The following is a 23747-nucleotide window of genomic DNA, read 5'->3' as shown; positions in this document are numbered from 1 at the left end:
CTATTTATGTCTGTGATCCATTTTGGTGAGAGGTTGGGGTCCGGTCCAACATCATTCTTCTGCATGTAAATATGCGCATGTAGATATTCACTTATTTCACCACCATTTGTTGAAAGACTGGCCCTTCCTCCATTGAACTGTGTTGGCACCTTTGGTGAAAATGGATTGACTGTAGATGTATGGATTTATTTCTGGACCCTCAGTTCTATTCTATTGATCTACATATTCTATCCTTATACCAATAGTGCATTGTTAGATTGCTATAGTATTACACTGACTGATAGTTGGCTGTTAAACCAAGTTTGCATTTCTGGAATAAATCCCATTTGATCATATTGTGTAATTCTTTGTATATGTTACTGCATTTGGTTTATTAGTATTTTGTTAAGGATTTTTGCATCTCTATTCATAAAGGGTATTGGTCTGTAGTTGTCTTTTGTTGTGATGCCTTTGCCTGGCTTTGGTATCGAGGTAATACTGGACTCTTAAAATGAATAGGAAAGCATGCCCTCTTTTTTTTTTTATTTTCTGGAAGAGATTAGGAAGAATGGTATTTATTTTTTAAATGTTTGTTAGAATTCACTAACCCCCCACACACTTAGCGTTCCTTTTTCTCATTGCTGATTGTTTAGTGACTTTTCTGCAGCAATTATGTAAAGTCTGTCTTCACTGTCATGTCTGGCCACTGCAGTCTGTTGGGTTAGCTTAGTATTCAGGTAATAATTGAACAGACATTTCCAAATGCCTCGATCCTGTATTTTTTAAAATTTTTTTAGATTTTATTTATTTATCTGAGAGAGAGAGAGGTCACAAGCAGGGAGGAGGGGCAGAGGGAGAGGGAGAAGTAGACCCCCCCCCTGCTGAACAGGGAGCCCAGTGTGGGGCTCGATCCCAGGACCCTGGGATCACGACCTGAGCCAAAGGCAGATGCTTAACCGACTGAGCCACCCAGGCACCCCTCGATCCTGTATTTTTTACCTGTTGCTGAGGGGTTTACAGAGGGCCTCAAGGTGAGCCAGAGGTGAAAGATTAGGGTCTTCCCAGGTCTGTCCTGGACATGTGCATAGCCCTGGACATGGATGTGTCCTCTTAGCTGGCCCACGAATATGTCAGGTTTTTCCAAAGCACCCAATGGGCATATCATTTCCCAGCTTTTTCCTTTAAGTTTTGGCTAGTCCCTGATCTTCCCCTCCTGGTATCAGCACCTCAGGCAGCTGCAATATTAAATCATTGCTGCTGATTATTTCTGGAAGATGTCCTATGGATAGGGTTTTTCCCACTGAGTGAGCTCTAAGTGAGGTCAGATAACAACACGCCCTGCAAATGGGGTTTTTCCAAGGAGCTGTCAGCTCAAATAGTGACAGTTCTTTGCGGATGAGAATGGTCTTTTTGAGAAGCTCCAAACCCAGTCTTCTCTTTCCAATGGCTGCTAGGCTGCTGATTTTCATAGCTACCACAGACATGGGGCAAGGATGATGGGAATAGGGTGAGTTAAAATGCCACAAAACGCTGTTGCTACTGAGATTCAGATGTTTTTCTTAAGTAAGCACTCTTCACATTACTGTAGGCCTTTCGTTAATTTTCCAGAGTTCTGTAAAAATTGACTTTGACAATTTTTGCTAGTGTTCTCGTTGCTTTTATGGAGGAGCCGATTTTCAGAGCTTGTTACTCTGCCATTCCAGAAGGCCCTCCACCTTCTTTTAAACACCCCAAACATTTTAATTTTTATCTTATTCGAGACCAAATGTAGTTAGATTTTACTAGCCTTTTATCTATTTTCACAAACTGAACACGCCTGTGACCTTGTACCCGGAATGTTCTTCATGCCCCTTTCCAGTCACTAAGTATCCTTCCTCCAAGATAACCTGTTTTTAAATTTGGTATAATTTGATTTAGTATATACTTTTTTGTGTCTGGCTTCTTTCACTCCACATTGTTTATGAAATTCATTCACATTGTCGGATGCAATTGTCCATTCATCCCCATTGCTCTGATAGTCCATTGTATGAGTATGCCACAATTTATCTATTCTACTTGGGTGGTCATTTGGATCGCTTACAATTTAGAGTTGTTACAATGCATTCTTGCGCATGTATCTTTGTATATATGTGTACATTTTTGTTAGATATATACCTAGAAATGGAACACCTGGGTCATTTGTTATATGGATGTTAAATGTTTGTGGATACAGTCAGTTTTCAATGTTGGTATACCGATTTACATTCTCACAGTAGTGTATAAGTATTATATTTATTCAATATCCTTGCCATACTTGGTATTATTTGACTTTTTCATTTTAATCATTCTGAGTATGTGTGGTATCACATTATGACTTTAATTTGAACGTAATGCATTTGGCCTATTTTGATAGTGTTATCTGCTTTTTTCTAACCAATTTGTAGGAATTCTTTTTTTTCCTTGAAAATTTTATTTATGAGAGAGAGAGAAAGAGGGCATGTGCTGGGTACGGGGAGAGGGAGAGGGACAGGCAGACTCCCCACTGAACACGGAGCCTGACGAGGGGCTCCACGTGGACTCAATGCTGGGCTGGATCCCAGGACCCCGGGATCATGACCTGAGCTGAAATCAGACCCTTAACCGACTGAGCCACCCAGGCACCCGAATTTGTAGGAATTCTTTACATATCCTGTATACCAATATATTCTTTATACGTTTACAAATATTTCCTTCCACTCTGTGACTTGCCTTTTTCCTCTTTAAATGGTGGTGTTTGATAAAGAGACGTTATTAAATTCGATGTAATTTTATTTATCAATATTTTTTGCTTTATGTGTAGTACTTTTTGGATCCCGTTAAGATTTGGTACTGACTCAAAGAAATCAAATGCAATCAACTGATTTAATTTTTTTCCTGTAAATTTTTTTTTGAAAAATCCTATGATTTATGCAGAACATTTTAGTCTCCCTTGAAGAACAGCGGTGCTTTTCCACGAGTGTATTTTTTGAACAACTGTCCTCTTTAATTTACAAAAGCATCCACCAAACGTCCAGCCTTACATAACCCCATTCCAGAAGATTCTTTTGTTCTGTCCTATCAAACCCAACAATTCCACTGAGTACATCTCTCATCCCATTTGTTCCTACTCACCCATCTGCTCTATTTTCAGAGATAACAGAGACTAACTAATTAGATGTGAATTTCTCTAACTTTCTGCTCTCTACTCCTATCTCATAAGATAGATCCTCGTCTGTATTTAATTCCCCTCCCCTTGCTTCAGTGGAAGACATTTTATAGAAAGTAGGTCTATCCCACCTTAAAAAATAATAATAAATTTTTTTATTCTTTAACCCATACCAGGTATTCCCATCTCTCTCCTTCCTGAAAAAAGAAATATCTTACATATTTGATAAAATTGCATGGAATTAAATATACCCACACAATGAACATATGTAATACTGGTGAAATCTAACTAGGGCAGATGGATTGTATCCAACTCAATTTCCTGGTTGTGATATTATCGTATAGTTATGCAAGATGTTGCCATTGGGGGAAACTGGGTGAAGGTATATTGGGTTGCACTGTATTATTTCGCACAGCTATACATGAATCTACAATTATATCAAAATAGGAAGTTAAAACAGAAGTCTTTCTAAAAGTTATCTGTAATAATAACCACCGTTTATTGAGTTCTTGCTGTGGGCTAGGTACTATTCTAAGCACTGACAGGTGGTTACTATTGTTAACCTCATTTTATAAATGAGGAAACTGGGGCGCAGCGTGAAGCCACTTATACAGGGTCACCCAGCTCATAGATGGCAGAGTTAGCAGTCAGATCCAGGCAGCCTCATTCCAAAGGCTCTGCTCTACTTCTTGTGTATCTGTTTTTGTATCCTTTCACACTTCAGCCCACCCCTCTATAATTTAGCTTCTCTCCCAGTCACTCCCCTGACTCTGCTTTGCCTGGATCACCAATAAGTCTGTTGCTAGGGGCGCCTGGGTGGCTCAGTCAGTTAAGTGTCTGCCTTCAGCTCAGGTCGTGATCCTAGGGTCCTGGGATCGAGCCCCAGCATTCTCCCTCTGCCTCTGCCCCTCCCCACCTCCACTCCCCCATTTGTGCTCTCTCTCTCAAATAAATAAATAAAATCTTTAAAAAAAATGTCTGTTGCTAAATCAAATGGGTTCTTTTTTGGTCCTTACCTTTCTTCCTGCAGCTTTTGATATTGTTCATACATTCAGTAAATATTTATCGAGCACAGTGTGCCAGACTGTTTGATGGCAGTGAACCAACCAGGCAAAGTTGCCTGCAGCTGAAGGATGTGTATGTCTTTACTTGGTACAGTTAGGGAGTCAGAATCTTCGGTCACTGCTGACTTGTTTGTGGGTGGTCAACAAGCCCCCTTCTGTGTTCCATGTTTTTTTTCCCCCCCTGCCCATGGCTAAAACAGATCATATGGTTATTTTTGTTTGTTTTGCAACATGTAGCCGGAGTTACTATATTTAGATACCATTTTCACTTTTCCCCCCGATAGAAATCTGAACCTTTCTGAGCAGTTGTCATGAATATGGATAAATTAAGAGAGCCAAATCCTGAACTATACTACCCCTTCTTATATAATTATTGATAGATTATGAAAATTGCCTTTGCCTTTTTCTTGCCTTTTTCTGTATAAGAATAATTTGGATTAATTTTATGCCCCCTTATTTGGAAATACCAGGAAGATTTCTATAGAATATTAAATAAGTTTCATTCTATATGTTCAAATAAAAAGCTACTCTGAGGAAAATACTTGATTTTATGAAGACATGATGGTAGCTTCTTGCATATCACCAAAACTGAGTACTTAAGCCTGAGTCGAAGGGAAGGAGTCATCTTGTCTCCTTCCACATATGCATGGTTGTTTTCTGTATTTTCATTCCTTTCCCTAATTCAGTAAAGAAGAAAAAAAATTTTCTCCTACTTCTTCATGCCAAAAAAACAACTCTTGTTTTATTAGTTCTAATGGGAATGTGTTTTGCTTGATGAGTGGAAGCAACCATAATCCTCTTGCTTCCATCCAGGGTAACTGTTTTTGTCTGATAGCTGTTTGTTTACAGCACCAGTTAGCAATTTGTATGGACAGCGCTGCTCTGAATGAAACCCAAATGCCTCTTGGAAGAAAGAAGACGGATTCAGCCCAGCAACTTGCAAAATTTTAAAAACAATTCCTTGTCAAACATGTGAAAAACAACTCTTCCCTCTCCACGACTCAAGGAAAAAAATGAGAAACTATCTTACACCAGATGGTGATTCCTTGCTAGTAAAATAGGCCTGGGCTGACTCGGCTCCATCCCTTTATATTCCCTTTGCAAAACCCACAAAGAACACATTTGGGGCCACTTTTCAGAGTTGGCAACAGTCTCTGTGTTTTAAGGAAATCATATGGACACACACACAAAAAAGCCACAATGGATGAAGGGCTCGGGATCCCCAGAGTCCAGAAACGAGATATATAGGCCTTAAATTCTAGGTCATCAGTTCGAACCTGGCCTGGACCCAAGAATATCCCATCTGTTGCCAGGTTTGGTTACTTGATTAAATTTGGTTAAAACAAATTGAGAAAAGGTTATATTTTCTTGTTGACTAAACCTCTTTTTAAAAAGAAGAAGAGGAAGAAGGAGGAGGAGGAGGAAGTGGAGGGGGAGATGGGGAAGAAAGAAAAAAAGAAAGAGAAGAATTGAAACTGTAAAAAAAAAACCCCACCCTTTGGGATGATAAAGTGATTCTTAAATTTGAAATTACTGCAGGTCTAAAAGATTCAATCATTAATTTTAAGGCCAGTACCTTTCTGTACTATTTACATGTAAGGTATTAGAGTGGCTTTCATATATTTAGATGTTATTTAGAGAGGATTTGAATGTGTGTGTGTGTGTGTGTGTGTGTGTGTGTGTCTGTGTGTGTGTGTGTGTTAATTACCTTGGCTTTTTTAAAGCTGGAATAGATGCCTTAAGGCACAATGAGACCCTCTCCCTGAAGATGTTGAAGCAGAGTCTGGTCAGCCACTTGCTAGGGATGTTGTGAGGAAGATTTAAGCACTAGAATAGTAATTGTATTGGTTAGTGTTAAATCTTTCTTCTTCATCTAAAATCCCATGCATTATGAATCAGTTCCCTTTGCCTGTCATTTTTTAAATTACCTTGATTTGGGGTCTTCCCAGCCACTTGAGGTAATACCTGTCGTCTGTTTAGTTTTGCCTTATGTGCAAGAAACCATTGACTGCCTTCGCTAATGTCTTGTTTTATTTCTTTAGGTGTCTGAACACACGCAGTTAAGTTGGATCCTCACCTGCATGGTCAGATTACCCCGGTTACAGCATTTACACCAGTGGAAGGTAAATGCCAGTGATCTGATTAATAAACAAAAAGGAGTTCAAAGTCCCCACTATGACTGTTTTTTTCTTCCCCTGTTTATTTTTGTGTTCTGCTCTGGGAATCCTGAGTTTACTGGTCTCCCTGGTCTGTTACTCACTAGTGGCCGGAACAGCATCTTAATTTCTTGGCCTCAGGGTATTAAATGGAAAGTAAGAGGGTTCTCCAGGATTCCAACTTAAAAACAGGATAAAAATATCCACATTATTAACTGTTTGATTTTAGCTGTAGGTCGAATCAGAGTGATCTTTGGATAGATTTGGTAATGACTTTGGACCTACCACATTATAATTAACAAACAATTGCAATTTCTGGATTACTGGACCCCGAAGTTGCCTGCCATCGCTATGTAATTAGCCAGCAGTAAGGCTGGAATGTTTTCACTGTGCGGAGAAGGAACAACATATTTTATTTAACATTTAAACATGTTGAGTCCAGGCAACAGTTCAAACCCACAGCAAAATTAAGGCTGTACTTTTTCTAGGAAGTTCAACTGAGAAAGATAAATTGGATAATTCATAGTACTTCATTTCCATTTATTTTTGCAATTGGATAACCTGAGGGTAGGTAGCCCCCAAGTGCGTCAACACTAAATTTCAATTTCAAGCTTCTTTCCAGCATATTTTCAGGGCCGTTGGTTTCTTCAAAAGCTGGTTCAGAGGCCTCCAGATCTGTCGCAGAGAGAAACAGAGCTTTTAAAGTGACCGTGCCAAAATAAGAGGTTAAGTGGTAATGCTGCAGAATCATTACCTGCCAGGGATTAGAAACAAAATTTTATAATGTTCTCTACCATATTTTGGTTTCAGCCAAGACTTTCTCATTTTATCGAAATACTCTAAGTTGAATACTGAGATCCTTTTCAGAAGAACTGAATACTAATTTAATGGGAAATGTTCCCACTTTAAAATCGTGTGTGAGAACCTACTGATAACACATGACTAGAAAATTCACTAACTCAGGTTTCCCCCACTATTCAAAACTAGAGCATCCCAATGAAACCCTTCATAAGCCGAAATGGAGCAGAGCCAAGAAACAAGTATCATTTCATACAGGCGAAAATCCTCTTCCGGTTTCTTTCAGTTACTGAAAGCAGGCACCAGTACATGTCTTTCAGAAAAGCCAAGTGGCATAATGAGAAGTTTCAGGTAGGAAGGGAAACCTATATTCTGGAGAAGCCTTCCCACCAGGCTGTGATTTTTTTTTTTTAAAGGATTATTTATTTATTTTTTAGAGAGAGAAAGAGTGTGAGCAGGGGGAGGGGGGTTGGCAGAGGGGCTGGAGAAACAGAGAAGCCGACTCCCCACTGAGCACAGAGGCAAAGCAGGGCTCCATCTCACATCCTGAGATCATGACATGAGCCGAAACCAGGAGTGGGTCGCTCAACCGACCGAGCCACCAGGCACCCACTGTGATATTTTATTTGTGGGAAAAACATGGATTTCAAATGCCAGCCTTATCCTAGAGCATGTTACTGCCTTCTCAGGTCATTCCTTCCTTAGCAAATACTGGCGATGCCTTCTGCAACTCTCAAAGCACACTAGGGGCTGGAGGTACAGCAGTCAACAGGACAGACGGATGCACCCACTTTCATGAGGCCTGTAGTCTATTTGCGCAGAGACAGTTGCACAAGCAATCAAGAAGTGTGAAAAGTGATCAGAGGGAGGGGTCCCAGTACTGTAGGAGGATCTAAGAGCACCTCGCTTGGTTTTGATTAAGGGGAAATAGTAGGGTAGAAAGGTGGGGTCAGGGCTGCTAAGGTCACAGTTATTTGTAGGATTCCACAGGGGGTAACACAGATGGGAGGCATCTGGGGCACATAATAGGCACTCACTAAATATTAATGCTCTCCATATCTCCCCTCTTCCTTTGTAATTTCAAGACCCAGTATTCTAATATAAAAAGACTATACATCTCCGGGGGTCCTCCTACACTGTTGGTGGGAATGCAAGCTGGTGCAGCCACTCTGGAAAACAGTATGGAGGTTCCTCAAAAAGTTGAAAATAGAGCTACCATACGATCCAGCAATTGCACTACTGGGTATTTACCCCAAAGATACAAATGTAGGGATCCAAAGGGGTACATGCACCCCGATGTTCATAGCAGCAATGTCCACAATAGCCAAACTGTGGAAAGAGCCAAGATGTCCCTCAACAGATGGATGGATAAAGAAGATGTGGTATACACACACACACACACACACACACACACAGAGACACACACACACACACACACACACAATGGAATATTATGCAGCCATCAAAAGGAATGAGATCTTGCCATTTGCAACGACGTGGATGGAACTGGAGGGTATTATGCTGAGCGAAATAAGTCAATCAGAGAAAGACATGTATCATATGACCTCACTGATATGAGGAATTCTTAATCTCAGGAAACAAACTGAGGGCTGCTGGAGTGGTGGGGGGTGGGAGGGATGGGGTAGCTGGGTGATAGACATTGGGGAGGGTATGTGCTATGGTGAGCGCTGTGAATTGTGTAAGACTGATGAATCACAGACCTGTACCTCTGAAACAAATAATACATTATATGTTAAAAAAAAAAGAAGAAGATAGCAGGAGGGGAAGAATGAAGGGGGGGAAATCGGAGGGGGAGACGAACCATGAGAGACGATGGACTCTGAAAAACAAACTGAGGGTTCTAGAGGGGAGGAGGGTGGGGAGAAAAAAAAAAAGACTATAAATCTAATGCAGTAGCAATTTTTAAAAATTGAGTTCTCTTCCCATTTGCTCATTGCCAAATTAAACTTTTATTATCTTTATTCTGCAATTGTTGCAAACTGGGCTTTATCATGGACACTGCAATAAAGAGATATACTGAAGGAATTATATATTCAAACTTCTAAATTTCCTTTAGCATTCGTTGCTAGAAGCCAGAAACTACTTGAAGTAACCAGAAGAGTTAAATTTATACCTAAATGATGGAACATTTGACATTAAGATGGGTAAAGAGAGAAGCTGTTGCTTTTCAGAGCCAGACTCAAAGGGTGTGTTGGCTGGGGAAGCCCAAGTTGGGAGCCCATGAACTTGGTCCTCAGAATCATGCAAGTTTATATATTCAGTTCAGTTCATTTAGAAATAATCAAGCCTCAGGGAGGTGATTCATATTAACTAAATGAATAATATCTACACACCAAAATCACCATTTATCATTTTACAAGAGATGATAGGCTTAGGCCTTGGAAGCAATGACCAGTAAACATCACAGGGTCTTCCCCAATTGGTAGTTCTCCCCAGAGAGCCAAAGTACCTGTTAGCAATCCTCAGCTGTAGCAGGGAATTGGCATCACAAGGGGCTTCTGTTGAGTGGGTACATATTCGTAGCTTATAGTTGGCATCCATTAATTAAATCCTTCTAGTATCACCTCTGGTGTTACTATCACCTTCCCCATTAAGGAAATATTTTAGCCTCTATGGCTTGTCCTCTTCACTGGAATCGCTTTATCCCTCTGTTGTCAGTACCTACAGGTCAAGACAGGTTCATAATTGGTTCGATTAAAATTTCTCTTCATCTTTCAGATGTCGTGACTTTTGGTGTTTTGGTTTTTTAAGTGTGATTTTGGGGCGCCATTACATTTTTTTTTGTCAGTAGCACAGTGGGAGACTTTCTGGGAGGCTTCCGTGGATATAACAATATGGCTTTCGATGTTAACTTGTCAAATTAATTAATAATGGAGTTTATCTGATTTGGAACCTAGAGACTCTTCTCCCCTGGCTTTAATTAAATGAACCCGAAATAGTGGCAGTGCAGGATCCGACATGGGGCCAGTGGTGAAGTGTATTTCCCTTATTCCTGCCTGAGCCTGCAGCAGGGAGCCAAGGCAGCCCCCTGGCTTTTAGTGTTGCTAAAAGGAACTGAGATATAATGGTAGTACAGTAGCTTCAGACTACCCTTGGCTTGCTTTAAAGATTGCTTAATTTAGCGGTATCATTAGGTTCACGTCCGATTTCTTTGCCTCCTTTCTTTTCACTGGACAGGTGAAGATTGCCACACAGAAGCATGGCGGGACCGTGGGCCTGCTTACGTACCCGGTGCTCCAGGCAGCCGACATCCTGTTGTACAAGTAAGGAGCAGACTGCACCGCTGGTCTTAGGCATACTGACAAGAGAGTGTTCGAGCCTATCCCAGAAAGATTTGGCTCACGGGGAAGGGGGATATGGAAAGGATTGTGCAAATCAGTGTGCCTCTATTACCAGTAATAGGTACAACATGATAAAAGTTATGTTTTACTATGAAACTAGTAACAGGGCTAACACTTACATAGCACTTACTATGTGTTGGAAACTGTTATAAGTGCCTGGCAGACACTCACCCAGTTAATCTTCACAACCACCTTGTGAAAGTTGCATGACTATCATCCCCATTTTATAGGTGAGGAAATTAAGGCACGGAGTGCTTAGTCCCTTGCCCAAAGTCATGTAGCTAGCAAAGCCTGGACCCAGGATTTGAGCATAGAAAGTTTGGGTACAAGGTTGTTGTGCTCTTAACCACTATGTAATATAGACTTCCCTGGTAATAATTAAGCTTCAAGAGTTTTCAGTGTTGATTTCTCATATAATCTAGATTCTAAAGCAATGCTGTGTAATAGAACTTGCCTGCAATTATGGAAATGAATCCGTGCTTTCCAAGACCTTAGCTGCTAGCCACAGGACATGTTGACAGAAGAACTGAATTTTAAATTTTATTTAATTTTCGTAATTTAAATGGAAATAGCCACCTGTCTCTGGTGGCTATTGTATTGGATCAGCAATTGAGAGCAAGTTTTTCAACACGCTGTAGGGTACCCTACTTTTCCTGGACCCATAATCCCTCTAGTCAGTCAATGCTGTCCTTTACAGGCCTCAAACCCTATAACCAGAGGATGCTGAGGCCTGCCCTCTCTGTACTTCTGACCCCATCCCTCTCCTAGTCCTTCCCTGCCATCCCCACGTTACCTCCCCTGGCCCCCCATTTGGCCTTCTAGAGATAAAGCTTCCCAATCAGCTTGCGTGCCTAGACAAGCCTTGCTTCTGAGGAAAAGGAGAAATTCTGTCAATCTGTTTTTCCCCTAAAGTCTTGACCCTGCAAAAGTGATTCTTCCCTAGGAAAACTAGAATTCTTTGCATGTAAATACAATAATAGCATGGAGATGACAGTATATGCACCTTGTGGTATGACCCCAGAGCCCTTGTGCCATTATGATGGAAACAGCTAGAAGAATAGGTGCTTAGCTTCACAAATCAGGAATGTCCTTTAATACATGCAGGCTATCTTTGACTCTGATTAAAACATATACATAAGGATTGTGTGTTGTTTGTTGTATTAATTTGAATGCTGGATTCCTAACAGCATTTGTTACTTATAATAAGTAACTTTTGCCTTATCCTGGGAAATCTACAACACTTTCCTCCAGGAGTAGCAAATGAAAGTCTAATAAAGGTCTAATACATTTCCCAGCAAAGTAGCGTGTTTTCTCACCTGTAAAATGGGAATACTAACTAATTATCCTGCACAGGATTAGTCAAAGATTAAAATGAAATATGGGCCAGGCAGTGCTGTGACTGGGAGCTGTCACTTGGTCATGCTTGGTGATGATTGTCTCTAGTGATCATAGTCTTCTGTCAAATTTCACTTTCAAGGGGGACTTTTTTTAAATTTTTTTTAAAAATTAAAAATTTTTTTAAGAGAAAGGGGTGGGGGCAGGGGCAGAGGGAGAGGAAGAGAGAGAATCTTAAGCAGGCTCCACACCCAGTGTGGAACCCGACACGGGGCTCGACCTCATGACCCTGAGATCATGACCTGAGCCGAAATCAAGAGTTGGACGCTTAACTGACTGAGCCACCCAGGCGCCCTGGGGGACTTCTTTATAGAAGCAAAGGCTGAGGTTTGTCAGCACCAGGATATGGAAGCATACGAGCATGGTAGATTTCCTTAACAGTTCAAGAGCTGTCGTGCGAGAGTCCTCTAAGCTCAGAGCTGTGAAAAAGAGTAAACTTGAGCAAGAGTGATTGTCCCCTTTGTGATACCATGGAGCACAGAGTGGGGAGGAACTTTGCTGAGGCTCTGCTTCAATTCCCTAGCTTTACAAACACAGCCCAGTGAGGGTAAGCAATTTACCCAAAGCTGCACAGCCATTCAGTGGACAGTGACACAGCTGAGCCTGGTTATGGTCTCCTGAGGCCTGTGCTGACCTTCCTTAAGGAGCCAGTAGTTATGTTCCGGGGCGGGGGGGGGCGGCGAGATCATCTCATAAACAACCAAGACAACACAAGACCATACATACTAAAGTGATGATGAATTAATTTTTAACCCATTGTGTAAAATACAATTAGCAGAATGATAAAATCCTACAGTTTCTTTCATCTATAAAGTAGGGGCTAATGGGACATAGCTCAAGGGATTATTAAATAACTTGTGTATGAATTGTTACCAGCTAGCATATGCTCAGTACAAACGTTTCAAGAATACAAGCAACATTTTAAAAGGTTGACATTGGCAAAAAGTAGCTCCAGATCCCCAAATCTGATACATACTCTACCTGTTTTCAAGCCAGGCCTTAAGTTATGAATGTCTTCTTCTCTTAAAGAAAGCAGTAATTATTTCAGATGTGGCTGGTAAACTCAAGCTTTCAGTAGCTTCCTGTCTCTCTCTGCCCTGACATCAGCAGGTTCTCACAGTTGGTTAATGCTTCCAAGGATAAGTCACCCCCCAGGTAACTTCCAGCCTCAGTTACCCTCCAGCCAACTCCTGGGAAGCAAAGAAATTCCCATACTATAAATATTCCTTCTTTAACTCTTACTGATCCGTTTGGTGGTTAGCATATACACTATGCCATGAAATGAAATACCATGAAATACCATGAATGCCACGAAATACCTTTCTTTTTCCTATTTTCTGAAAGGAGGACTATGGTAGCAGATCGTTATGTATCCCCATCAGGTTTCTGATATTTTACATATAATTTGTTAAACAGAGAAACGTATTTAAAGTATTAAAACCAGGTAATTACCTACGTTCAAGACGACTGCCTCCCACCTTAGCCTAGCAAGTAGTCTACCTGCAATGCCATAATTAGATCCTGGGCATGGAACGGAAAACTGTATGCTCCTTTGCTTAAGAGAAAGAGCCCTACATTTGGTCTCAGGCCAGACCTCCTGCCTCTGGCCACACATGCTCCAGCCCGTAGGCTCTGGTCCTTTGGGCTCTTTTCTTCTGCCCTCCTCCTCAGACTGTCCCCATGGGTGCCGTTGCCACAGTCACGTATCCCACATTTCCTGGGCATGTGTGTCATTTGGACCCCTCCAAAGCATGCAGACAAGTACAGTAAAATCAGTTCTGGTTTACTGCAGCATTTTAACGTACATTTCTCATCTGTTTCATTATGCTTCCCCCTAAGCTTAGAAATGCCTAACTGCTTCCTAATATGTAGCAGTGGCAGGACTCAAACCCAGGTCTGATTTTTAGCCTGTACTGTTGTTTTCCCTATAACATAGCTCAAGCACTTGGGGTATTTTTTGTTTGGTTTTATTTCAGATAGTTCTGGATTTTGAAACCGGTCATAGCCAGAATGTCTATGAATATTTATGTCATAAATATAGATAGATACAAACAAGCAAGTTAGATGGATTCAAAAAACATTTGTATTTTCTCCCTCGAGCAAATTCTATGTGGCCTCTTCACAAAATGTTGATGCAGAGCGTGTGTAGCTTTCGTGTTTGCTTTTGTCAAAATGAGCATTGGAATAAGTGGGGCCTGGTGGTCCAGAGAACAGACATGAGGGGAGGGAATGAAAGGGGGGCCTTCCAGATAAGTGTATGAAAGATTCATTTCATTGTTTTGGTAGAACTTGGTATGAAACCCAGGAATGGAAAGCTGAGACCATCTTAAGCTTGAGAGTATCATAAAATAGCAGATATTTGAAGAGAGACAAAATACTCAACAGTAGCATTTGTCCCAGTTTTTATTTTGCATCTGTGTTCTTTTTCTAAATATCCAATTTCAAATAACTGGCTATATATTAAATAAATGTTTCTCTCTCCCTTTCTTTCTCTCTCTCTCTCTCTCTCTCTCTCCACACACACACACACACACACACACACACACACAGTTTTTATTAACATGCAGCAAATACATGTTAAGTACCTGCAGTGCTGCTAATCCAGAGAGAGGCACTCTGCATGGACTTGAGTGAAGGGAAGGAAGGAACCAACATGAGGTGAGCATTCGTTGTCAGGTGCTACACACGCGTTATCTATTCAGATTCTCAGAACAGCTCTGCAAGATAGGTAAATGATATTATCCCCAGTTTACAGATAAAGACATGAAGTTTTGGAGAGTTACTACTAAGTCTGCTCAAATAGAGATGAGAGCGATTACCTGGGCTAACCAGTGTCTCTTTTCGAGAACACAAACGGAGAACTATGGGAAGGGGATAAGATGATAGCGAAAGCAAAAGCTGAAATGACATAACAAAATGAGCTGTGCATAAGCAGAACCAAAGCCAACCAAAAACAAAGCGTAGAGAGTATGATGACTGTTCGGAAGCTTCACACTTGGTAATTCCAGAGAAGAGGTGAGTCGACCGTAATGTCTGAGGATCAGATCACTGCTATTGAGGACAGTCGAGATAATTCGTTCCTAAAACTGCTTTGGAGACTTCTGGTTCTTGAATTACATCCTTTCTCTGTGAGGCCAGACTGCCCCGAATTTTTATGAGATCCTGAAACCTGCCAGCCAAACCTCATTCCAGCCATCCATACACTCAGCCACAACTGCCAAGCAGTAATGTGTCTTCTCTTTCTCTTTCACTTTCCAGCTCTGGGGCAAGTGCCTATGGTAAACCGGAAGCCTATGGAAATGTAGTTTCCAGGCTGCAAGCCCCCGGAAATCGACAAATAGCGTAGAAGGGAGAGGGTGGTGTTGAGAAGACCGCAGATAATCCAAGACACCTTCCTGAAAGCATTGGGAAGCTCTTTGTGATTTTCAGGACAGAGTGAGATGATCTGATGTATACGTTTAGAAATGAACTGATTAAAATATAGAGAATGACCTGCAGGGGGACAAGAGCACCTGGGGCAGTCTATTCAGAGGCTCTTTCACTAGTCTGTTTGGACCATGACAGTGTCAGTGAAGATAAAGGCAGTAGGCAAATGTAGGAGACTTTAGGAGGTAAAATGGATAGAGTTTCATAATGGATTGGATGGGTATGAGAAGGAGGTCTCAGCTGACCCCATCTTCTGACTTAGGTGGTTAGATTGATGGTGTTGCCATTCATGGAGATCGGGAACACTGAAAGGACTAGGCAGAAGAACTTATAGCTTCGTGTGGTGTTTTCTCTCCTCCTGGAGGCTGTAACTCCCTGGAGGGTAAAAACCTTCACTGTATCTCTCACAGGGCCCAGCACCAAGCCATGCACATCACAGGTGTTCAGGAAATAATTCCTAAATTAGAGAGTCATTATGGCATATCCAACAAGCAGTTGGTGATCGGGCGTTCATCCTTCACGAAAGGAGAAACAGCACCAAACTCCACCCCACCCAGGCTGGTTAAAGGCAGCAGCACTGAAGACTCACAAACACAGCCAAAGTAGGAAAAAAAAATAATAAGAGATCCAATCTCTGTGAGCAGATATATGTAGGCAGTGATTATTCATCTGGACTCTAATTCTGCCGGAGGGTGGGGTGGATCCCAAGTAAACGTGAATATGGCAAGGAACAGAGTGGAAGAAAAAAAGGAGTTAGTCACCAAAGAAGATCAGATGCATTATTAAGTGACAGAAGTTATAACAATCAAAATTATGAAAAGCTTTTGTTTTATGTTGTGTCCAAACAAGAAGCGCAGTCAGGATAAGAAGAAAAAAAAAAAAGAAAGAAAGAAAGAAAAGAAAAGAAAAAAGATAAGAAAAGGGAAAAAAGAAAGAAAAAGAAAGGGAAAAGGAGAGAAAAGAAAAGAAAAGGGGGAAAAGAGAAGGCATTAATATGGATATCATTATGTAGGGTATAAATTTTAAAAGAGCAGCTCTAAATTATTTGAAGTGCAAGGAAGACAATGAGGAGAGAGGTTGAAAATGTGAAGGGAATAAGCCCCATAAGTGAGCAGAATCAAAGACAGGCTGAATTCACGTAAAGTGTAAACTCAATGGATGAGAAGTAGGAGCCAAGATAAATTATAGGAGGTGAAAACAGCAGCAGGAGCAGAGGGAGGAAAGACTAGAAACAAACAAACTAAAATCAGATGAAAAAGCAAAGTGGAGCAATAGGACCAGGTGAAAAAAATTAAAATTTTTTAATCCCCCCTTTAAAAAAAAAAAAAAAACTCACAGAATTGTAAGAAAAGAGGCAAGGATCTCACAGAAAGCAAAGACACATGCAGAGTCATTATGAAAACTAAATGTGTTTTCTGTTTAGTTTGGTTGCTTTGTGGATCTGGAACCATTTTGACATGTGGAAATATTCATTTTGATGTGCCTAAAGTGTATTGATTATGGTAATTGTTTTCTCTGTGTTAGCTGCAGTCCATTGTGATTTCCTACGGGCTACTGTAATTGCTTTTTAACCTGCCCTGTTGGCTAATTTGGTGTGGGGGGGTCGGAGTGACCTCTGCAGGTCAGCCTCACTGGAATCACAAGGCAGGAGTAACAGAGTCCAGTGAAAGAGGGGAGACTTAGAAAGGTGGGGTTGTGTGCCTGTACCTCAGAGAGGAGCGCGTGCGGGCTGGTGGGCACTGAGGGAAGCATAAAAAGGAACATTTTGGTTTTGGTTTTACCACTTATGAAGCCGGTGACTTTCTTCTGATCCAGGCTGTGTGGAAGAGAGCAATGGACAAAGCCCTAACGATCATTATGACCTTAGAAGAAGAAAAACCACTTCCTGATCTATTGTCATGGTCCCTATGCTTTGGCTTTCTTTCTTCTTTTTTTTTTAAGATTTTATTTATTTATTTGAGAGGGAGAGAGAGAACGAATGCAAGCAGGGGGAGGGGCAGAGGGAGAGACAAGCGGACTCCCCACTGCAGGGAGCCTGATGCAGGGCTCCATCCCAGGACCCTGAGATCATGACCTGAGCCAGAGTCAGACACTTAACTGACCGAGCCACTCAGGCGCCCCTATGCTTTGCCTTCCATTCATTATTCTGTCTCTGTTTTCCTTAAATTAAAGGGGTTCTCAGAATCCCTATAACATGCTATTAATATTTGGGGATTGCCTAATCAGATCGGTGAACCATCAAATATGTTTCCTATCTGTATCAGGATCGCTGCCCAGATCTGTGACTGTCCCTGAGATTATATGTTAATATTTATGTTTGTAGTATAAATCACCTATCAAAAATGGAAAATGATCCTGGTTTGAAGAAAAAGTCGCAATGGACCTCACACCGAGGTTCCTGAGAGTAGTCTTTCACCATTTTGTCCTTCATCAGGTCAGATGTTAATGAATATATATTATATCAATAGCTAGTGTTTATTGAGCTCTGCTGTCAAGTACTATGCTTGGTTATCTCATTTAATCCTCAAAACAATCCTGTGAGGTAAGCACCATTATGACCCCCAATTCCAGACAGAGGCTCGGAAAAGTATGAAGCTGGGCTATGGTGACTCCCCTCGTAGGTGGTGGAGCTGTGACATAAACTCAGGTAGTCTGACTCCTGAGTACATGCTCTGATCCTCTATACTGATGACAAACTGATTTCATTATGATTTTTCTCTTGCTATAAAACTATCTAGGTCAGGGCGCCTGGGTGGCTCAGTCATTAAGCGTCTGCCTTCGGCTCGGGTCATGATCCCAGGGTCCTGGGATCGAGCCCCACATCGGGCTCCCTGCTCAGCAGGAAGCCTGCTTCTCCCTCTCCCACTCCCCCTGCTTGTGTTCCCTCTCTCGCTGTGTCTCTCTCTCTGTGTCAAATAAATAAAATAAAACTATCTAGGTCATAGTGCCCTCTTCTTCAGATCATTCCCTTATTCAGTAAATATTTACACTTGATCTTAGCCAAAAGGTCAAGAAACAACCACTTAGGGGTGCCTGGGTGAGTCAGTCATTAAGCATCTGCCTTCGGCTCAAGTCCTGATCCTCACATATGCCAGGCAAGTCTAGTAGGGATTAGAAATAGATTGAAAAACAAAACAGACAAACTCAAAAAAAAACTTTTTTTTAAGCAGGAGAGAAAACAACATACAATTAAATAACAAATGAAATAAAATAATTAGATTAGGAATAATACTAGAAAGAAAATAAATAGAATATATGGGAAAAAATAAAAGGGAGGAGCACCTGGCTGGCTCAGTCAGAAGAGTATGCGATTCTTGATCTTGGGGTTGTGAGTTCAAGCCCCACGTTGGGGGTAGAGATTTCTTAGGAAAAAAAAAAGTTCAAAAATAAAAGGTGGGGGCACCTGGGTGGCTCAGTGGGTTAAGCATCTGCCTTCAACTCAGGTCATGATCCCAGGGTCTTGGGATGGAGCCCCACATCGGGCTCCCTGCTCAGTGGGGAGCCTGCTTCTCCTTCTCTCTCTGCTGCTCCCCCTGCTTGTGCGCTCTCTCTCTCTCTCCCTCTCTGTCTCAAATAAATAAAATCTTTAAAAAAAAAAAAAGGAAAGAATAAGAGGGAGAAACCAACTTTGGAGAGTATGCTTGGGGAAGGCTTCTCTGAGGAGGTGATATTTAAGCTTAGACCCGAAATAAAGGAGGCAGGGTGCAGGAGCTATGGGAGGAACATTCTAGTAGACTAGAGGAACAGTGTCTTCAACAGACGCAACTCCCTGCCTTTGATGTTTGACCTGTAAGCTCTCCAGGATACATGATTTCACTATCTTTATAGTCTAGCAGTGGGAGAGTCAACAGTTTCTCACCGGTTCATTTCAATGTTCTAATGTAGTTTAGATGTTCTTTCTTATGTTCAACAGGAAAAAAATTAAAAATTGCTGATACTATTCTGATCTTATTAACATCTTAGTGCATTTCCTTCAAATCAGTTTTTTAAGCTAGTATCTCTTATTTGCATTCCATGTACAAGGCTCTAGGCTACAAGTTTTGCGTGCATTATTATATTCTCTCTTCACACAACTCCAGGAGTAGGCAGTATGAAAACAAAAACAAGCGTAAGGAGGTTAAGTAACTTTTCCAGGCACATGAGCTGGTCAGTGGCAGAGTGGGAACCTGAACCCCGAACTGCCTGATGGGAGTCTCCACTCTAACCACTGTGGCTTCTCCTTGGCGTGAGTGCAGGTTATATGTATTTCTCCCCAAATTTATAGCCTGCTGATTTTGTCTTCTATTTTTCCACATCATTAAATATTGACTGTTTTTTTCTTGATTCCTTGTTTTCTGTCTCATGCTATATAGATTGAGTGTTCTTTCCTTTTACCTATTCCAGTGATTCAGAAGGTGTGCTTTCTGTGTTTAATTCCAGTAATGATCATCTTTAAACAAAGACCCCCCCCCCACTGAGAACAAATAGAGGCTATTTATTCAGAGCTTGCTACAGCAAGGGAAACCTTCACCATGCCTTGGATTTTGTGTTTCACAGAGACTCAAGGCAGGCAGGGGAGTGGAGAGGCTTTGTGTGGCAAAAAGGAAGATTCGGGTATGCTCTGATTTGAGGTTGTTGCCACAGGGAGGCTGGAGGCTGGCCAACTAGAAGGGGGCCTCTTATGTGATTAGTTTGGGGAGTATATTTGACTTTCCCTGGCTGGTCCAAAGTTGGAGGAAGCTAACACAGTGAGGGCATTGGCAATCATTAATGGAGTCTAGACCATTCTGGGCCAGTTGCTACAGAGGTTGTAGTTGGCTTCCTGGGCTGGCGGCTCCAGAGGTTTGGATCAAGTTTTGTGGTCATATCTTATCTGGCCATTGTCTGTTTCTCTCTCACTTAGCAGAAATATTGGAGTCTTTTGTTAATCATTCCAAGTACGTTGCCTATGGGGCGCCTGGGTGGCTCAGTCGTTGAGGGTCTGCCTTCAGCTCAGGTCATGATCCCAGATCCTGGGATCAAGCCCCGCATCGGGATCCCTGCTCGCCGGGAGGCCTGCTTCTCCCTCTCCCACTCTCCCTGCTTGTGTTCCTGCTCTTGCTATCTCTGTCAAATAAATAAAGTCTTTAAAAAAAAAAAGAAAGAAAAAGTTGCCTATGATAGAAATCCTATGACTTACCCAAAGTCACATAAAATGAGAGTGTCACTCAGAATTTGAAGCTGGCCTATCCTCAAAGCCTGCGCTCTTAAATGAGTGCTATACTGAATCCCCCCACCCCCTCTCTTTCACACACACACACACACACACACACACAGCCCAACTACATGAGTATTTGAGGGGCTATATGAAGACATAACTAATGTTCAGAGATATTTTTTAATAAATAAAATGTGTTACTTCCATGCAAAAGAAGTGTCAAAGAGTTGCTTTCAAACCTGTTGCTTACTCTAAATTTCAAAACATTTATCAGCATTTCTTAGGACATATACACAGAATTATTTTATGACACAAACAAATATTAGTCTCATTAACTAACAATCATAACTTGCTTTTGGTCAGAAAGTACTGAATGGCTCCATAAGACTTTTGGGTTATTGTGAAAGATAATTTTTTTCACTTGAATCAAAATTTCCCCTTATGTGAATATTCAAAAGAATCTGCTACAAAATCATATAAATTCCTTATGGTTCTGTAACTATAGTACAGGAATGTTCTTATGCAGCTATTAAAAAATTCTATTAATGAAGACCACATAGAAACATGGGAAATATCTATTATGTTAACATAAAAGATGGTGTGCATATTATACTGCAGTTATGTAAAAATATGCATCCACATAGACAAGAACAAAGACTGGAAAGTAATTTGCAAAAAGAAAAATAATTGCAAAATAATGTGGGATCTTTCAGATTTTTTCAAAATGTTCTCCAGTGTTTTACCATATTAAAGTAGCTAGTCTGTATGCTAGACGGCTTTATTAAGTGGACCAGTAGCCTGTGGACAGTAATTCACAAAGGAAATAAGAAGATCTCTGCCAGTTTTTTGAGAACCACTCCTTAACCACGGGGATAAGAGGTTTTCCTCTCCATAACAAAGGAGAATAATTTTCCTTTCCTGAGGCCGTTTTGAAAAGCTGTTATTTTTCCATTCAGAATGTACAATTATCATGTAAATATTCAAGTTCGCTTTCACAGGAGGAACATCAAACTCTTTTGATCAAAAAATGACAGCGATTTATTACCTGTGTTATCAAATGTAAACTCCCCAGCCAAGCATTAAAGACTTAAAATCTCTTCTTTCCCCAGGAATACTTCAGGAGAAAGTTTTCCCTGTTAAGACTTCTCTGTAATGGTTAATTCTTCCCTTGTTTGATATACCTCATCGTGATCCAACGCCGCAAATTTTACATATGGGATTAAAATAACTATAAATAAAGCTCCTCTATTCTGGTATTTTTGTCTCGCATCTTTATTTTTTAATAAAATATTACAGGATAAAATTCGGGTCTAAGATTTACGTGTCAGTGTACTCTCCATGTCTCCTACAACTTGACTTTTTTCATTCAACATTGTTTTTGTGATCTGTCTACATTGTACTGATAGATTTGTTCATTTATTTTAAGTTCCCCGCGGCATATTAATTGTGCTGTGATTGCAGTTTACTGGAAAACGAAGGAGCATATTCCAGAAAGATCTTGTTACTCCCCGTATGACAGGGAGGAAAACCTCTTGCCTGAAGAGCTTTCTGCCATCTTTGATTTGAAGGGTGGGGTGGAGTGGCTTTCAAGTGTGAGCACAGCTCTGAAGTAAAAAGCATCTGCTCAAGGCTAAGATAATGTGTGCTGACTGGGTGAGGGGACGAGGAGTGGTTTTAAAATACAGTTATGCTTAGAGCATATGCTCTTTAGGATGCCATTCCTCCCTCCCAGCAAGATCCTGTCACACTGGTGTTGATGGCTGTATTCTTCTGCTATGGAAGAAACAGAACTAGAGTAGACAAATGTCTCTTTGGCATTTGTCCGATACATAAAGACTTGGGTCTCAACATTCCCCTCTGGAGTTGGTGAACAGTTGTTGAACACCAACAGTGAAATAGGCACAGGAAATGCAGCTGCTTGCAATATCATTTCAGGATAAGCAGGAGCCTTGCTGAGTTTTTCTGTCTGTCTTTTATTAAAGGTCCACACACGTTCCTGTCGGGGAGGATCAAGTCCAGCACATGGAGCTCGTTCAGGATCTAGCACGAGAGTTTAACAAGAAGTATGGGGAGTTCTTCCCGGTGCCCAGGTCCATTCTAAGTAAGTAACAGACACATGACTGTTAGATCAGGCCCGGTTTCCAAGGCAGGATTGGATAATGGACTGAGGCTTGGAATTTCCTTGGGACAGACTTCAGGATTTGGAACTAGAATCACCATCTTTCTCTGTCCTGTGGGAATGGGCAGACCTCATTAGATTGTTGAATAGAATAGCCAAAAAAGTTTGAAAAGCATGGGAAAGACTAAAAATGAAAAATAATCAAATTCATTAAATTATATATATATATATATAAAATACATAAATTATATATATATATATATATAATACATATATATATACACATACTTGGTAAATTATATAATACTTTATATTGGAAAGTATATGTGGGAAAGACTAAAAATGAAAAATAATCAAATTCATTAAATTATATATATATATATATATAATACATATATATATATACACATACTTGTAACTCAAAAAAGTTTGAAAAGCATGGGAAAGACTAAAAATGAAAAATAATCAAATTCATTAAATTATATATATATATATAAAATACATAAATTATATATATATATATATAATACATATATATATACACATACTTGGTAAATTATATAATACTTTATATTGGAAAGTATATGTGGGAAAGACTAAAAATGAAAAATAATCATTTTCATTATAAAGCACTATATAATTTACCAATTATATATATTTAATAAATTATATCATGTTATATTGAATAGATATTAACAAATTAATGTATTAACATTATTATATATTAATATAGTAACATATTTAATACTTTATAAGGAATTATATAGAATATATACATATATCCTTCCCTATTTTATGGATGGGGAAACTAAGGCTTGGCAAGGCTAATTTTGCATCCAAGTCATATATCGAGCTAGTGACAAAGCTCTTCTGATTCCAAAGCCGTGGATCCTGCCTTCCCTATTCACAAGAAAATAAAACCATAAGAAAGAGAACTGCTGAATCATCAGCTAGATAAAACTAGAGGGAATTGATCATTCTTACACTCTCCTTTCTTAAATGCACATTGATGGAATGTATAATCCCCCCACTGGATCTGAAACCTCCCCAGCTGCTGTGAGGCTATGCTAGTTTGGAATCTTCTTGAGGAAAGAAGCTGTGCCTCTTTA

General features: G+C 40.5%; 1 protein-coding gene across 5 annotated transcripts in view; it reads left to right on the top strand.

Annotated features, from left to right (window-relative positions):
- The window catches only part of WARS2 (tryptophanyl tRNA synthetase 2, mitochondrial), a 116148-nt gene that overhangs the window by 73265 nt on the left and 19136 nt on the right, over positions 1-23747 (top strand). For all 5 annotated transcript variants that reach the window (XR_003524601.2, XM_027621568.2, XM_027621553.2 and 2 more), the window contains 3 exons: positions 6249-6329; positions 10359-10444; positions 22502-22620. Coding sequence is in view for 4 of the 5 variants with exons in the window: in XM_027621568.2 (XP_027477369.1) it covers positions 6249-6329; positions 10359-10444; positions 22502-22620 (286 nt within the window). In the remaining variant the exon portion in view is untranslated. The remainder of the gene's footprint in view (positions 1-6248; positions 6330-10358; positions 10445-22501; positions 22621-23747) is intronic.

The sequence above is a fragment of the Zalophus californianus genome, chromosome 4 (genome assembly GCF_009762305.2).
Source record: "Zalophus californianus isolate mZalCal1 chromosome 4, mZalCal1.pri.v2, whole genome shotgun sequence".
In the NCBI taxonomy this organism is placed as follows: Eukaryota; Metazoa; Chordata; class Mammalia; order Carnivora; family Otariidae; genus Zalophus; species Zalophus californianus.
This window is presented reverse-complemented; position numbering and strand designations above follow the sequence as displayed.